We start from the raw sequence: 17,887 nt of genomic DNA on the forward strand, positions 1-17,887 counted from the left end.
ACTATCAGCTACTTTAACTTTTTTAAAAGACCCCCAAAAAGCTGAAAAATGTCCAGTATGTGTACATGCCGTATCATTTGTGTCAATAACATGCTTCTGACAAAACTGCACTATACATTTTTTTATGCATTTATTTAATATATGTAAAAAGTGATATAAGTGCATAAATACAGAAAAAAGGTCATTCTGGTTGCCAGGCAACACATGGTAACATCATATGGTTTTCTGAATTAGAGAAAGATCTTTTTTTATATATATACACATGTTACATTTTTGGGAGGGCTGTCAGTTAGCCAGTTTCACGTAATGACAAAATAAATAAATAATAATTTTGATTTACCAAATATGTTTTTTTCCAGTCAAACATATTTGTAAACACACACACACACAAAAAATTCCAACCGCAAACAAAATAAGGAATTAGAGGAGTTCACCACGGCCCCGGAGAACTAAATATATAAGAAAAACTATGTCAATTGGTCAATTAATTGTCACGTATGCAAGTACTCGGAGGAACTAAAAGCACTGCTCAGGAAAAATAGAGAAACAATATATATACACAAGCACCGATCCACCAGTCTAATCTGTCTGGGGGGCTTCTGTGCCTGGAGGCTAATTATTCCAGTTTTCTTACACTTAAGTTTTTTGTGTGAAACAAAAACCATTCATTCATAAAACCATTCAACAGTTAATCGTCTCCATTATCATTTACTTTAACCTCAGGTTCTACTCCATTATTACCTCAGTGTTAAAAATGCCAAAACTCTTAGTTTAGTTTGAAATGAAAAGGAAAAAAACCCACAGAATTGTTATCCATGTTTATCTTTATCATTCTGGTCATTATGAATTTTACATCTCAGCAGCACATAATGCAGAATAAAAACAACTGAGTAGAAGCAAAGCTTTTCAGAGGGAGCCACAGGCAGCTGAGTCATCGACGGGCTTTCAGAGATCGTGGGACGTCTGTGATGAAAAAGGGACAGAAATCACTTTTCTTTCTTCTTTTCTTTAAACAGTTACTTCAAATGATGAAGGCCTTTGCACATTACAATGAAACAGAAAATGTAAACCATACTCTGGGGTGTAATTCTTTTTCTTTTACTGAAGATTTCCGTTATTTTTCTTCTTTTTACAACACAAACAAAAATATTTAGAATAAATATAAAAAAATCTAAATCATACTCCAAACAAAAAGGACAATCAGCTTGAATCAAAACGCCATCGAGCCCATTTACTCCAGTATTAATCAATGTCGATCTACAGAAGAACCCATAAAGTGCATGTTGTGATGGGAGAAACAACACTAAATGGAAATGTTACCGACTTTCAGCTGATGAAGATTCACTAAACAATTACCGATTGGCTTTTTTCGGTTACACTCAAACAAATTGCTCCCAAATTTAAACCATGGACTGGACTGAAACAAATAAAAATAAAAACTGTACAAATCAAAAATTTTAGGCAAAAACAAAACTAAGACTTAAAATGATCTTGTGTGCGTTTGGCTTCTCAAAAGAAAAGATTTTAAGACGCACTAATACAAAAAAAAAAAAAAAAAACCAAAAAAAAAAAAAAACCATCTGCATGAATCAGAGTGGGGTGTTTGAAACTCAGGACTTCAGTAAATGGACTTAGAGCCCGACATGGTCCACAGAAAGTCACTTCCACAATTCAGAATGGTGCTCATCACAAGGTCACTGACTTCAGTTTGGTTATTTAGAGCAAAAACAGAGGAACAAAATAATAAAGTTGGTAATAGTCAGGAGAGTGTTAACTGACCACAAGGAGGAACTACTACGGCCTCCCCTGAAAACACTTCCAGTATTAAAACATGAAGCTACAAGCAGGTGGGTTTTGGACGTGTAACTTGGTCAACAGCGCAAAATCTTGGCAAACAGCACAAAAAAAAAAAAAAAAAAAAAAACAACAGAAAAGGGGAGAAGACAGAGGAAACCACTCAGCTGCTCTGGTGTGAAGCACCATCATGGTTGTCTATGGCAGTCTTCCCCACATTTCATTTAGTGTAAATCAAAGATGCGCAGTCAGTTTTCCACTGGACTACCCGGTCTTTAAGAAAGGAGGATGGATGTGTGTGTGTGTGTGTGTGTGTGGTGCCTGCTGCCCCCTTTCAACCTGCCGCGCTCACGTTCTTTGGCTTTCAGACCAGGGCCTGTCATTACTTGACGTGCAGACCTCACAGTCCAATCAGTCCCTCTTACTGTGGTTGTTGTTGAGGACAGTGTGGCCGTTCTGCACATGCCCGTTTCTAGACTTTTCCCTACGCTCGCAATCGCCGTCTTCATCGTCTGACTCAGTTTCCTCCTTATCGCTCCTCTCGTCCTCGACGATGTCCTGATGAGCCAAAAACCCCCAAAAAACAAAAAATGAGACGGGGTAAAATTTTACAACTGGTAGTGTGAGGTGATTGTGTTACACGGCCGGTTTAATAAATTCAAGAAATGCGAAAGCGGGTGTTTCTCACATTGCCCGGCAGGAATTTGACGACCATGCGCAGGATGAGCACCGCCCAGAAGATGTGCAGGACCTGCAGCACACACATCAACCCGTTGAAGAAGTAGAAGCCGAAGAAGGGGGAGTAGAGAGTCAGCGGGTACACAAACGTCGTATGTATGATCCTGAATGAGAGGACAAAGGCAGAACAGAGAGTCCAGTCAGAGCCACCTACAGCCAGCTTCAACAGCCCATTGAGAGGAGCCAGGAGGCTCCACAATGGCTCTGTTGTTGCATTTCCAGAATAAAGTCAGAGGAAGTTTCGAGCAAATTTAGGAAAATTCTACTAAATAAAGTAAACTACCCATTTACCTGCACAGTGCTGCATTAACTGAAAAAGAGCACCAGTAATACTTATTCATCACAGTACTTTTTTTTCCCCTGCTTCCCACCCCAGAGGGAATTTGTGTGAATGAGTCTGCCTGTTACGAACGTGTACACAGCAGCTATTGTGACACAGAGAGAGGACGCATGCTAAGAACCAGGGACAATATTGGTATGGACACCTTACACCTCCACTTGTGGGGTGGAGTCCTTTCACAGCGAGGAGGAGCAAAACATGAACATGAAGGACACCGGAACAACCTGTTAGGCCATCTCTCAAAAGTCATTTGTGCTCAGTGACGTAATTTACCACAGTGCCCAAAAGAAAACACTGGAAAATTCCCATCATGATAATGAAGATGCTTGGTATCCGTACAACAGCGCATTTCTCTAATGGCTATAAAAGTTTTTGGTTAACCTCTGAGGCACAAAGGAATTACGCAGATGATGCACTGTATCCTGTAACTGTATCCTTTACCATTTCTAACAACGGAAAACATTTATTTGTATTTATAGTCTTTTTATTTTTTACCAGAAGGGGAGGATTATGAGGCGGGTGACAATGAAAACTGCAGCAAACATGGTGAAGATGAAGTTGCAGGTCCTCCTCCAGCCTGCATAGTTGAACATCTTGGCAGACTTTAAAGAGAGAAAGCATTCATTCATTTTAAAGTCACAATTATTCATTCTCATAGCTTTGTATGATAGTAGTGCATTGCTATAAATGTTTTTGCATTATGGATATAAAATCTCAAAAAAGGGACACGGGTTGGAAAATAGTATTAGCTAGAAACTACGTGTAGCACATCAGTTTCTCTGTATTCAAACTGTCAAACTGCATTGTCTCTTTAAAATTAATAAATAGAAACAGAAAGAAAGAAACTGAAATATGGAGACACAGATAGTGAAAATGGAGTGATGAGACAGGTAAACTGAAAGAAAGAGACAATAGGAAAAAAAAAAAAAGATGGACAGACAGAAAAGTAAAGAAAGAAAAGAGCTGCAGAGAGCTGACAGAAAGAAAAATGGACCGATAGAGGTAGAGAGGGGTAGATAGAGAGAGATGAGAGTTAGCTCTTCATGCATTTTCCTCTAGAGGGCAGGCAGTCAACTCAGTGGACTCCAATGCTCTTAAGATTAGCATGGAGGTACTCTGCAGTGTTTGTAGGTATCAAGGCAGAGGGCTGCTTTAATGATGTATACTGCTGTGTGATTACATACATTCATTTTGTACCATTTCCTGCCATGTTAGCAGGTTGTCGTCATACCTCCATTAAATAGTCAGCGGCATCGTGAACCAACATGATCAAAGTCCCTGCCCGGATGTAGTTGACCAACCAAGAAAAACTGATGAGGGCGATGGTGGCCACATGGTGAATTATCTGTTCTTTGAAATCCTGGTGAAAAGACAGAAACGGATGATGCAAGAACTGAAATCCACCAGATTTAGTCACTTATTGATCAAGCTGTAAAGATAGGTCACCAATCGACCGCATTTGTCTGGTAGATGCAGCTTTTACAAATCATTAACTTCTTGCACGCAGAGGATTGTAGAACTTCAGCGGTATAAAAAGAAACTAAATACACGTTCAAAAGAGTTAAAAACGAAGAAAGAAAAGAAAAACTCAACTGAAAGTTACAAAACAAATCTTCAAATCGGAGGCTGATTGCAGCTCTGATGCTTCCCAGATAAGCCTAAAAAAATCCTACATTTCGGTTTAAAAGGTTAGTTCCTTGAACTTGTGAACCAGCGTTACAAAACAGGCCGTGGCACAGAGGCCTCACAGTTTGCTTACAACAACATGCAAACCTGTGGACAAAATGGTAAATCAGTCTCTCCACAGTGAGATTTCCACAGAGCTCTGGTCACACATTAACTCAGAGACGCTAAAAAGCCAACAGCATCCAACCAAAGGAGCAGCTCCGTTTGTTGTTCACTCACTATGACTTTAGCAAAGAGACGATAAAGTGGAACCAATCGCCATCGATAACGTTGTTCTGAATGCAGAAAGCACCACTCGATACAATAAAGTCAGGACTTGAGGAGAAAATCAATCTCCAAACCTCAAAATACATTCTCAGTGTCATACGCACTCACTGGGTGAATTCTCTGGATGGAGGGTTGCTGAGGGGATGAGGATAGACATCTAACAGAGCTTAAAGACAAAACAGTATCGCTTACCTTTCGCTTGACATCTGACGCTACGCTGAAAAGCAGTGAGATGTAGAAGCCTAGTTCGATCATGTAGTACCAGTACTGTGAAGGCAGCAGCGGCTGGGAGAGTAGAGGAAGAAGAGTTAGTTATTTTAGCCATTGCTCAGGTCATTATTTGAATGAAAGCAAGGCCACAGAGCAGTTTTAAATACCATTTTTGGGAAGTTCTCCCATATCAGCTTCACATCGTAGAACCATGGTTTCTGAGAGGAGAGACACAATCAGCGTATTAGTGATGGTTTAAGTGTTCAACACAACAGCTCGAGCACTCTAATACACAAATGACAAGCAATACAAGCACAGCATCCCACAGCGTGCAGACACAGTTCAGTTTCTGTCTTTCTGTGTAGCAAAGAGACTTTCTATTTCACCAAAGAACAGAACAAATGTTTTCACTCAGCACAAAGGTGTTTCTAGTCATGACGCAGATGTTACATATCCAAACTTGAAGTGAAGTTTCACCTTGCGTTACCCACACAAATACAGTCACCAGAGTGTTTCTGGAATCCCCCTATTATTTGCCCGTAAAAGCCAAAGTGAAGAGGACGACGATAACTGACAGCTGGAATCAAGTTACAGTTGTCCATTTTCAAACCTTACCATGAGCTTCTATGATTTTACTCGCTTTACATGTTAACTCTCCTTTTTTTTCCTGTCTCTGTACAAAAAACAGCTCCAGCTGAACACAAATAACTTTAATTAGCTGGTCAGTTGTGTGGCTGAATCTCAGGAGACGCACTGTAGGAAACAATCTTCAACTCGCAGAAATGCATTTACTTCTATTAACCTTTGCATAGTCGTTGTTTGCAGAGAAACTTTGCTTTGTGCAAACATTTCTGACAGTATACTCACATCAATTAGGACTGCCAGGCCAGCAAAGAAAGCAAGAAGGTAAAAGGTAAATCTCCAACTGGAAGAGAGTGCACAACAATCTCAGAAATGTAGTTCTGGTAAAGCGTGACTTCATCACACAATATCGTAACACTGGCATGACACATGCAAAAAACACCAAGACATGTTCCTACTGTGCTAATGTTGCTTCTGAAGTGATCCCCTTAATTCTTTACTTAATGATTATTATTATTACTACTCATTTTATTTTTTACATATAGTTTACATATAAACTAGAAAACCCCATTCCACTACTGCCTGGAAACACCTGGTTTACATTCACTGTTTTTTTTAAATCTGGCATCTATCATTTTTCTGCTTGCAGTCAGTATCCTCTCTGCAATATGAGCGGTTTTGCAACAGCATTTAAAAAATGTCCTGCTCCCTTTTTTGTGGGTGTGTCTGGGTTAAAAGCCAAGCTACTCATGATAAAACAGTCATCTGTGCACAATGGATAAGTGATGGATAATATAAACAAAACATTTTTTATTGTTGTCGTAGTGGCAGCTCATACAAAAAGCTTTGCAAGGTTACATCCAATGAGCCACTCCTTACTGTCTGACACAAGTCCATTTTAAGACAGTTGACTGGGCCATTTCTAGATGTGCAACATGTTGGATGTTTCAGCATGCAGAGAAAGCTGTAGCTCTCTACTGTGATAGATGTGCGCTTTAAACACAACCTATTTTGCCATCTTTCAGCTCCATGTTTTTATTCTTAGACTCTACTATACCAGCATTGCACGACTGACAGTTCAGAATAATGCTTAGTTATCTTTTACTAGGCTATTGTGCAGTCCAGCATTCATCCTCTGTGTAAAACAAGTTCCTCGTCCTTTAAGGCCGCTTTCTTCTGATTGGCTGGCTCTCACAAACAGAAGATTTGAACAGCACGTGGGTGGGACTGCTCACAGCCGTGTGTCTCAGTTGACTATACTGAGAATATCCTTTCTCTGAGGTCATTATATACATGTGCTGACGTCATTATATGAAACTTTTGCCACGTTAAATAGAAGTATCAACCATAGTGACAGCAGATAGAGCTGCTTTAAGGTCTTTTTAACGATGCATAAAAAAGAAAAATGCATTAAAATAAATGCTATTAAAAGCCTCCTTCACGTGGCTTTACTGTCATGGGGACCTGTATTGTCACCAAAGCAAATTATTATTATAACATGATACTTTGAAGCTGAAGTGTCAGATTTGGTAGAAGGATACGAAATTGTTATTTTACCTTGCTTCCCTAAATTTTTTGAGCTTGCTGGGTCGGTCCTGGTTCCTCCGGCGCCTGAACCACCTCTGGATCTGTCGCACTGAACACCCTGTCTGTTTACTTAAACTCTCAATGGAGCTCTGACATTAAAAGCAGAACAAAGAAGAGAAGAGTCTTTGGTCTCTACTATTTAAACCTTAAACACTAAAATCTTGCATAGAGTACGAATTAAACACCTGTGACGTATGCAAACACAGGTACCTGTTTGGGATGCTTTGATGTGCTGCAGAAATAGGACTCCAGGACTGGATTTGGAGGAGCACGAACACGCTGCTTGTCACTCACTCCCAGAAGCGAGGCCAGAGGAATCGCAACAGTCCTAGGGGAAGAGGAGGAGAAGGGGTACACTTAGGTAGAAAATGAGGCTTACACATCATTTCATATTTGTCAGAAAGAAACATGCAAACCAGGCAGACAGGTGTAGATTAATAGGCAAATGACAGTGTGGGACACAAGTGTTAGAGAAAACTCACCGCTCAAATATCTGCCTGATGACGAGGAAGCAGAAAGCGATGGGTATAGTAGCCCAGAGGTCCTGAGGTTTAGGGAACACTTTGCCATCGTGATCCGTCAAGTCAGCCCAGCCGTGGCCTTCAGGAAACCAAATCCAGTCCGCCCATATCAGTTCACTCAGCCGAGACAGCATCCTATAGACAAAACACAGAGAGAGAGGAGTCTGCATGTTATGGAAGGAAATTAAGACAAGTATTAAAAAGAATATTTTGTCTGCTTGGTGATCTCCTTCTAGATTTTCTATCAGATAAACCCAGCAACTAACTCAGCCGTGACCGTATCCTGAGAGGAAGCTCTGCAAACTGAGAGTAATTAGTATTGATTGGAAGTTATTAATCTAACCAAGCGTCTCCAACACACACCATCTCTTACACTTCCTGCTCTAGATAAATGGGAATACTGAATGCAGTATTGTTGAGTGTGTTTTCCAGCACACACAACAATATTTAAAAAACAAATACATAAACTGTCTGGGTCAGCATGAAAAAACGAAAAGAAAAACAGGTACCATCTCCAGCAGTTGCCATGCTGGATGTCTGACAGCAAAGTCTTATCAGCAGATTAACGCAAAATGCTGCGGCGCCCAAGCTCAGCTGCCATTATGTGTTTAATTAAATAAGTACTCACTGATTAATGACATACTGTTTATCTGAACGGCAGACAGGAAATTGCACAACAGCGTGTACTAATAATCTCTTAAGCGAGACAACATGATATTCACCATTTGTGGTGTTTATTCATTTCCACTGTAATTTCTAGAGAAAAGAGAACTACACAACTGCTCTGACAAGCTCCGTTAACACAATGATTACGGTGGATTTCATCATACACGTGTTAAACAAAGCAATTACAGAAGTCAGGGCAACTTTATTTAATACAACTTTCTAACTATGGGGTTAGCCTCTAAGACAATCTGATGAGGAAATGTATAAAAGGATATGCATTGCATGAATTCTAAATGTTGCTTTTCAATGCCTGAGACATCAAATTAATAATAATAATAATAATAATAATAATATTATAGGAGGGTCACATTGAACACTCCTATTTTAAAAGGGATCCCCAACTAAAGATTTTCAGTGCACTTTCATCATGTGCTCCTTCACTTTAAAAAACAAACAAACAATCTAATTCGAGTTTCACGTTCACACACATAAACATGTTCCATATCTACCTTTCACAGTATAGCAGCATATGAGGAGTTTATATCCATCAGAGTAATTAATCTGAGAAAACTGAGCACTTATGGATGGCTGCAGTTTCTCACATTCCCCTGTGATCAGGGTCATGACTGTTCGTTCTATTTCACAGCAACCAGTCCTGCAAAGGTAGTGCAAAGTTTACTACGTTACAGGAAAGAAGTCTTTCCCGTCTTTCGTATTCCTTAGACTTGTTCATGTCCTTGCTACAGTATTGTTTTGTCTCTTTGTGCTGTTGGAAAACTGATATACTCAATCACAATGATAGCAATGATAAAAGAAAAAGAAAGGGGGGAGGGGATGGCAGATGTTGCTTATATGCTAAAAATGGATCATTTTAGCTTGATGTTAGATCATTGCCAGGCAAGGTGATGACATATTAATAAACCATATATAATTAAACTTTTGTGGCTTTAATTTAGATTATACCGTTTTGAAAATACAACAGCAGAATGCTCTTCTTCTGCACTAAAGGGACATAAATGCTAAAAAGGGTCATTTTAGCCTGTTGCTAAGTGATTACAGGCACCATGATGACATTGCAATATATATGTAAGAGCCTGAGTTTGCTTATTCAGATGGCCTAGGAGTAGTTTGCAGTCTCACACACACACACACACACGCACACACACACACACACACACTTTTGCCCCCGGGCCAGTCCATTAGACTTTCCTTGCCCCTTGTATTTTTATTTTACAATTTTTTTTTACAGCTCCTTTGCCATCCAGCCACTGGTTATGTTGTACTCTGATTTATAGTCAGCTGAATGTACCAAAGGCACTGATCTTTTGGAAGTTGTTTTCATCTACTGTCCTGGTCTTTTCTCCTCTTCTTATCCACAGGAAACCTGTGGGGACCACACTTTGGAGCACAACCAGATTACATCACTGACCCAGCATGCACCTAACGCACAAAGTAATGGTGGCGTTTGTAGGTCATAACATGTATTAGGATGTTTATGAAGCAGTATTTTGTTGTGTTTTTAGCCAAAGAACTACCGTACAGAATTTTTTTATGTAACTGCATAAAGGCATTAAAGAATCTTCTAATCTTCTTCCAAAGACAATGATGTGACAAGGGAAACCAGTGCTGTCATGAACCAGGTTTCAAGTGAAATCTGGATTGAGATGTCTTAAATTTCGAACTTTTGATTTTAATTTTTGGACCAAAAACAAGGAGCAGAGTCAGAAACCTAAAGAGCAGTATGACTGCTTTGTTATTAGAGTGTGCAAACAGCAACATAATCTGCAGTCAAACTGCATGACCTCAGCGTAGTTACTGGCAAAACCTCAAGGGAGGTTTAGTCACCTATGGATTCGGGCCATTTGAGTCGGAACATTGCTTTACTGCTTCACCTTTGATACTGCAGACAGTCTTTTGTGACAGTGTGAGCAACTTTCTGTTGCTAAAAATTAAAGAGGAAAATCCAGCTTTATGTGTGTGTGGACTTTAACCTGCTTTGAATCTGCTCGGTCAGCCTTAATTTGGCTTCAGTGGGACGGCTGTTTCAGAGATACAGCGACTCATCTGGAAACAGCCACAGTCAAGTATCAACACACACACTATCTTGTTTGTTAGAGTTACTCAGGTTGATTTGAGTCAACCTGTTTCCTGTTGTTTGTCAACTCTCATGCCTCAGTGAGAAACCCTTTTCTGAAAGTGTCCACAATGTTGCTTAGCTGACTGCAGATCAGGTTAAGTCTTTTGAACTCTACAAAAGGAGAATAGGTTCTCTATAAAACATTATAGATATGTTAATGAGTGCAGGTTTATTCAGTCCTGAGTGATTTATGGAATTTGGGTGAACATGCAGAAGGACTTGCTGTCTAACATGGGGAACTGGAAACCGACCTGCTCAGGCTTTGAGGTACACATTTGTACCTGTAGTTGGTCCAAACTAAACCAGCAACATTTAAAAGCAAGTAAAAAAAATGCAGCGATAACATGCAATAAAATTCCAGAGGCCTAAGAGTTTATAGGTAAGTGACAGCAGCACCTGCCTTTTTTACAGCAGCAGTATCTGCTCTGATGGTGTAACGTTTCCTCAAAGTCTTCCTGACTGGAGATCAATAGTTGGCGGAAGAACACCAGCCGCTCAGCGATAAGCTGAAATAAAGCCGCATATTTTCTTAACCAGCTTTTGTACTACTTAAGCTTCAAACTGCATGCATTTGTTCTCACATGATTTTGACTGCTTCATAACAAATCTCATCTCTTCTATCTCTGTGTGAGAGCTGTCTAGGTCTCTTACAGTTAATGATCAATATCTTCTGCCCAGTTTTTCTGCATTTTTAACCACTTAAAAATATTCCTTTGAAATCTAAATTGACAGAGGTACAGAGAAGACAATTAAAAGTGACACTCAGCTTGTTCTCAAGTTTTCCTTAAGGCTAAAGGATTCACTGGATAATCACAACAATGGTTTTCCTCCTTTTTGGCACATACAAACTCAACAGTAGCTGCTTATAATAAGACTGGATATGAGATCAGGGCCAGTCACACAGACTGCAATTTGTGCATGTACTATAAAGAATCATAACTCATCTTTCTTTTGTTGTTTTATTTTAAATAAAGTAACCACATTATTGCGGTAGAACTTACATGATATATGATAGATAAAGGATATATTTTCCTACTCTCTTAATAACTGCAACTGTTCAATACTTTGAATTTAAGAGTTAGACAACTGTAAATGTAACTGGTGCCACTTTAATCATTTTTATTTTGTGAGTTAAGAAATGGTTGACCTTAAATTAAGAATCACTTAAAATAAATACTGTACAGATCTTGCTGAATCAATTCCTGTTCAACCAACTCATTTTAAGGTGGACCTAATATGCTAAAGTGTTTTACCGCAGACTTCTAGGTTTCTTGCATGATATCATGCATCACTGCTCAAACGTTGTCCAATATGTTAGACACAACCACCTGTTGCTAAGCAAAAATTTGTATTACCCAAAACTGGCCACTGCCTTGAAGTGGTTCCCAAAAGTTGCTGGTTGTTGCTGGTTGAAATCTTTTGCAAAGAAGGTGCTGCACTAAAAACTCCTTGTGATTGCTTTGGTTGCTAGCAGATTTGCCAGGTTGCCTGTGATTTCTGATGTTTGTCCGCAAATCCTCACCAACTACTAGTAGTACAACTTGGAAAAGTGCAACACAAATGAAAATCAAGGAGCCCTGACTTCAAAGTAAAAGTTGTGCCTTGGCGCTAGCCAAGCCAACATGTTGGCAGCTTTTACTTTGCAACTTTTACTTTGAAGGAAAATAGTCTCCATTTCCAGTTTGTGTCACACCTTTTCACTACTGCTCAGAGGATAGCTGGAAATTGTAGACAAGTCCATCACTTGCATTCAAAGAACGATCACAGCAATCAACCAATGAATCCAATTATGAGATGTTTTTTGCCAACAAGTTGGGAATATATATTTTATCCTTAGCAACAGGTGGCTGCCAGTGGATCACTGACCAGTCTATAGGCTTGTTTGACTACTGGCTCGATCATATTAATATTTTCCACCCACTTACGACAGGTTGTTGCCAGTCCCCTGTGTGACTGGGGAATCATTCATTTCATCCTACACAGTTGCTATCAGTGAGCTTCTGGTAGAATGAAGGTCTAAGGATTTTTCACAGTGACTTTTTTATACCCTCAACATGTATAATCCATTGGTGGCCAACTAAAAGTATGCAGGTCTAAGGATCTTGTGCACCGGCTTTTATTTTTCTGACCTGGAAGCTGCATCCATCTTTTCTAGCATCTGTGGTTGACATACTGTTAGGTCAAAGAGTCTGTGTCACCTTACTTTACAGAAGTGGCTCTACCCACCAGCTTCCCAAACTTTGTTTACCAAAGACAAGCCAATTAGAGGAAAGCTAGCTTTACAAATTGGTTTCAGATTATGAATAGAGAGGGCTGCACCAAAGCCTAGTATAAGATGAATAAAGATTATTTTGAATTTGAATCAGGCCTGCAAAGCTACCCTAGTAGCACACAAGAATTGAAAGCTGGAGCTAAAAAGTGAGGTTCATATGTCCTCTGTAAAGTTTTCAGTTAGTGTGACACCATCTACGCTGTTTGCGTAAGCGTGTGCAGGGAGTGGCTGCATGAGATTAAACGTGGTGCAAGCGGGGAGTCTCCCGGACATAGCGGAACAGCCTGTCTGACTCACTGAGATGGAGCCTTGAATAAGTTTCCCGAACAACTACTCTTAACTCTCTTAACAGAGAGTGCCACTTATAATACTCAGCCTGATGAGAGTTCTACAAAAGAGTAAGATAAACCAGGCTAACCTCCCCTGAGTGTTTACGTTAGAAAACTTTTCTTTGCGGACACTTAAATTGCACGCTCAGAGATATAAATGGCCGTTTATCTTTAGCAAACAACTTCCTAACGGCGGCTGTTTGCGGTTTGCACACTTTCATGACCTTCTTTTTCTTAATCGCGGTGTTCCCACAAAACAAACACAACCGACATTCGGGACAAGTAAAGGCCTGCTAGCTTAAAGTGTGAGAGCTACTTGAACGTCCCCCTAACTGGTGAACCGGAGACGGCGTGTGTCAGCTAAGTTTCATGGGTATCTTCCCCCGCCCGGCTGAAACTTCACGTAAATGCTCCAGGGAGGGCGACTCTCCTGTTTCTGTCTAAAAATAGCAGAAATGAAAAACAGTGTGTGCGTCCGAGATTAAGTGTAAAGGAATTAAAGTTTTGAGGGAGCTTTGTACGGTCTTAACCGCATCGTGTAACGGTGCCGTACTCACCTCTCTCCGCTGTTTGTAGTAAGCAGGTAGTCCTAAAATGTATGGCGGCGGCTCTGATGCTGCCGCTGCTGCTTCTGCTTCTGCTCGCCCTCTGTTCCTGTAGCAGCTGACGAGATTTCAGCTAGTTCTCGCCATTAAAGTCGCTCCAACTTGACCGCTCAGTGAGCTGTAATCTACTCTTTCCTCCAACCACAAGTTCGCCACATTCTCAGTCAAGAAAAAAACAAAAGCCCGTGTCGCACTTTTCTTCCTAAACTCTCTCCTGAGGTCGTGATTTTAGCTGGATCCAAAGAGGATGTAAATAACTTTTGTGTTTTTTTTTTCCCCTCCCCGTTTCATCAAAGTAGTCTAAAGCTGTTTCCGCTGAACTGCCGGGCAGTGTAATTGGTTGGATATGGTAGATATCAAGTAAAAAGAGGATGAGACGGGGGAAGGCTATTTAAAGTGACGTTAGCCTAGTCTACAGCTATGAGGAGTGTTTAGTGCCACACGAGGCGGAAACGCGCCTCTTTTTAGTAGTAGAGTCATTTAGACACAGGCATTCAGCTTTAATGTTTTCTAAATATGAATTACTTGTTTTCAGAAATGCATCTATAGTGGTTACAAAAACTATATTTTTTAATAGGGATACACATGAAATAAAAGAAAATTGCTGTAGAAATCAGGTAAAAGGTAGCTATGCAAGAGCCTGTATGTTGTTTTGTATTTCAGGTGGTGAAACAATCATATGTCATAGTTTTAGCACCTGTATATACACTCACCAGCTACATTTTTTGGTGCACCTTTTTAATTTTACTCGAGATGGCGTGTTGAAGTTCAAACTGAGCATCAGAATAAGAGAGAAAGAGGATTTATGTGATTTTGAATGTGGGATGGTTGCTTGTGCATACTAGGCTGGTATGAATGTTTCAGGAGCTGGTGATCTGGTGGAAATGTTTTCACACAACCATCTCTGCTTTACAGAGAATAGTCTGAAAAGGAGAAAATTTTCATTGAGTGCCAGTTCTCCAGGTAAAAACACCTTTTTGATTTCAGTGGTCAGAGGAGAATGAGGCAACAGTAACGCCAAGGCATGCAGAACTACTTCTCTGAATGCACAACACGCTGAACCTTGAAGCAGATGGACTACAGCAGCAGAAGACCAGGACACTGAAGCCTCACAAAAATTGGATACTATAACATTGGAAGACGTTGCCTGGTCGGATAAGACTTAATTTCTGCTTCCCCATTCAGATCGTGGCATCATAATTTGGTGTAAATAACAGGAAAGCATGGACCTATCCTGCCTTGTATCAGTGATGGTGGTGGTGTAATTTTGCAGATATTATCGTGGCACACTTTGGGCCTCTTAGTATCAACTGAGCATTGTGCCAATGTCACGGCCAACCATGTCCATACCTTTATGAGCACAGTGTACCCATCCTCTGATGGCTGTCTCCAGAATTAAACACACCCTCTCACAAAGCTCAAATAATTTCAAACCGGTTTCTTGAGCACGCCTGTACTCGAATGTCCTCCAAAGTCACCATAGGTCAGTGTAATGGAGCACCGTGTCCATGAGTCTCATCACGGATGTGCAACTGAAAAAGCTACAGCAACTGTGTGATGTCCTTAAAATCTTTGAGAAATGTTTCCAGCACCTTGTTGAATCTGTGCTGTGAAGAGAAGCGCTGAAGACAAAAAGGGATTCCAACCCACTACTTTATATTATATTATTAGATCTTAATAACACATATCACTTTAATGTGACCTGAGGAATCCCTCAAATCGATAGCTTCACAGTTTCACACACAGCACGCTCTGCTTAGCAGTGTTTTAGTTGTGACCAGTGCTGCAGCAGACTTCAGTTCAGGTGGAAGTGCTTAATTTTAGTTTGTCGCAGCTGCAAAAATGAAAGAAATTTGTTTTGTTTTTTAATCTCTACAAAACTAATACTGCTGATTCTGAACTGGCTAGTTTCCATTAACAGTGGTGCTTCAGCTCACTCTGCTGGTGATACCTGGTTACATCATTTTTTTTATGTACGCTACATTAATATAATGTTTAAAAGGAAGTAAGATTAATTTGTAGATTAGGTGTTTTTCACAAGCTTCTTAGCAGACAAGTTCATTATTTGCTGCCTTTAGGCCATGTTCAGACAGGCAATAGCACCAGCTGAGTGCTCCTGTAAAGATCTCTAGTGGATAAAGAGTTTTCTGTCCTCAGAACTCACAACCGGAAAGCTACACACCCCAAACAAATGTGCACTTACCTCTACATACTTATGTGCCGTCTTTCTATTCAAACATTAGCCATTTTCCCCCTCAACGTTACACTTTTCTCCAGCTTTTTTCTACTTCTCGTCTTTGTGGCATTAATACCTCCTCATAAATCGAAGCATGCCAGAGGGCTAAGGCATGTTTAGACTGATCAGACCAAACCCAAAAGGCTGTGCCAGACAGACTCAGTGCATACCCCAGCTGTGGTTAAACACACACCTCAGCCTCCTCCCTTGTCTTCATAACTGAGCTGAATATTTATGCATGCACAGTCATCAGAAATCACGCTGCCAAAAGTGGCCCGACAAAATTATGTGCATTAACTCTGGGCATTATGTTAATCATGTATATAAATGTGCTTCATTTACCAGTGATGGTCCATTCAAGCAGCCCTACAAGGAAATTAAATGAATGGAAAACTTCCTTTGAGTAGTTTTCAGTCAGTTAGGTCCACAGTGGAGCCACCAAACCTCTGGAGGATTACAGATATTTTTCACTTTCAATTCTTCTTTAGGCCTTTAGAGAGCAGCAAACCTCCCAGAATAACCCATTCACGATCATACGCCCAAACTTGATTTGATTAGTCTCACAGGGGAAAAAAGGAAAAAAAGAGCTCACACTGTGAAATTTCTTCTAAATTGTACTTTATTTTCTTTTAAAGACATATGTTTTAAAACAGCGATTGTAGAGAATAAATAAAGAAACGTTTTTTTCCACTTCCATAGGTACATTTATGTAATTAAAAACTCTATAATAGCAGTAGTGTTCATCATCATGAAGACCACAGGAATCCTGTTTTTTTTTTCTTCTTTCTTCTTCTTCTTCTTAAATTAAAAAAGAAATTGTCACATGTCCCCCGCCGTCAAATTGATTACCAAATAAATTAAAACGTAAAAAATCAAGATAGAAAAATTCCCAGCCCTTCCTTCCGCTTTGTTAATTTTTAAAAGTTGTGGCAGCAGAGAATGTTAACTGGTGAAGTTTTAGAGTCCTCCTTTTTTTCTTTTTTTTTTAAACCAAAGTATTTACAGTGAGAGGAAATCCATTTCTCTTCCAGCTTAAGTACCCCCATTGTTTTTAAATTTACATATAAATAATAAAACTAACTCTACATAACAATATTACCAATGGTAATCATACAGAGTAGTATTTTCTTTTGCCTCCGACTGTGTAGACTGGCCTTCTGTTAACTCCGCAGACCACAAATCACACTATACAGTAGAACCCTGTTCAGTAGAATAACATCAGTGATATGCTTTTTCTTAACATGTATATCTTGTTGCCAACAATAGATATGTACATATATAAATGAATCCAGCTGTGGAATGATAGGAACTCGGGAGCACTTCTCATATTGCGGATGCTGATTCAGTCGATGCGTTTGTTGCTGATATTACTGCTGCTGCTGCTGCTGCTGCTGCTGTTTGTTTTTGTAAAGCGCATACACGTGATACTGCTTTATGTGAAGTGTTGCTCCTGTGCTATATGGTTGGTCAAACAACCAAAAAAGGCTGGGACATCCCAAGTGGTTTTTCTTGATTGAATACTTTCCTGAGAGGTGAAGAAGGAACAGAGGAAGAAGAAAAGGAAAGAGGAAAAAAACAAACCAAAGTATGAGTATTATTTTTAGATCAAATCGCAGAAATCAAACACAGAAGTTTAAGACTTTGGAAGTGGTGTCTGCATTACACACTGCTTGCACTGATGCCTCAGGGGGAGTCTGAGTAATCAACTAGTGTCCATGCAGCTGGAATAGGGACAGGCACACTGCCGCAAGTGTATGCACGCTCTTAGAAAATTGTCTGTCGTCTTTTATTGCAGGCAACTTAATTCAGAACATGCACAGTAAGAATTCTGGTGGGGATCAACTCTTTAAATTTTAGATAAAACAAATAAGATATATATTTCTTCAGAGGGGCATTCACAAAAAGAAGTATTTAATT

General features: G+C 39.9%; 2 protein-coding genes across 3 annotated transcripts in view; both read right to left on the bottom strand.

The window, feature by feature from the left end:
- Nucleotides 1–806: 806 nt before the first annotated feature.
- cers2a (ceramide synthase 2a) lies at nt 807–14,126 on the bottom strand. The gene is made up of 12 exons (XM_040021272.1): nt 13,687–14,126; nt 7,687–7,860; nt 7,415–7,532; nt 7,175–7,293; nt 5,903–5,960; nt 5,203–5,253; nt 5,018–5,110; nt 4,104–4,232; nt 3,368–3,474; nt 2,483–2,636; nt 2,220–2,352; nt 807–963 (listed from the first exon to the last, which is right to left on the bottom strand). The coding sequence occupies exons 2-12, from the start codon at nt 7,857–7,859 to the stop codon at nt 932–934; spliced, it is 1,167 nt and encodes a 388-aa protein (XP_039877206.1). The 5' UTR covers nt 7,860; nt 13,687–14,126; the 3' UTR covers nt 807–931.
- A 2,768-nt stretch (nt 14,127–16,894) lies between these two features.
- celf3a (cugbp, Elav-like family member 3a) overlaps nt 16,895–17,887 on the bottom strand; it is a 36,122-nt gene continuing 35,129 nt past the window's right edge. For both annotated transcript variants that reach the window (XM_040021271.1, XM_040021270.1), the window contains exon 14: nt 16,895–17,495. The gene's annotated coding sequence lies outside the window, so the exon portion shown is untranslated. The remainder of the gene's footprint in view (nt 17,496–17,887) is intronic.

The sequence above is a fragment of the Simochromis diagramma genome, unplaced genomic scaffold, assembly GCF_900408965.1.
Source record: "Simochromis diagramma unplaced genomic scaffold, fSimDia1.1 OVJJ01000753.1, whole genome shotgun sequence".
In the NCBI taxonomy this organism is placed as follows: domain Eukaryota; kingdom Metazoa; phylum Chordata; class Actinopteri; order Cichliformes; family Cichlidae; genus Simochromis; species Simochromis diagramma.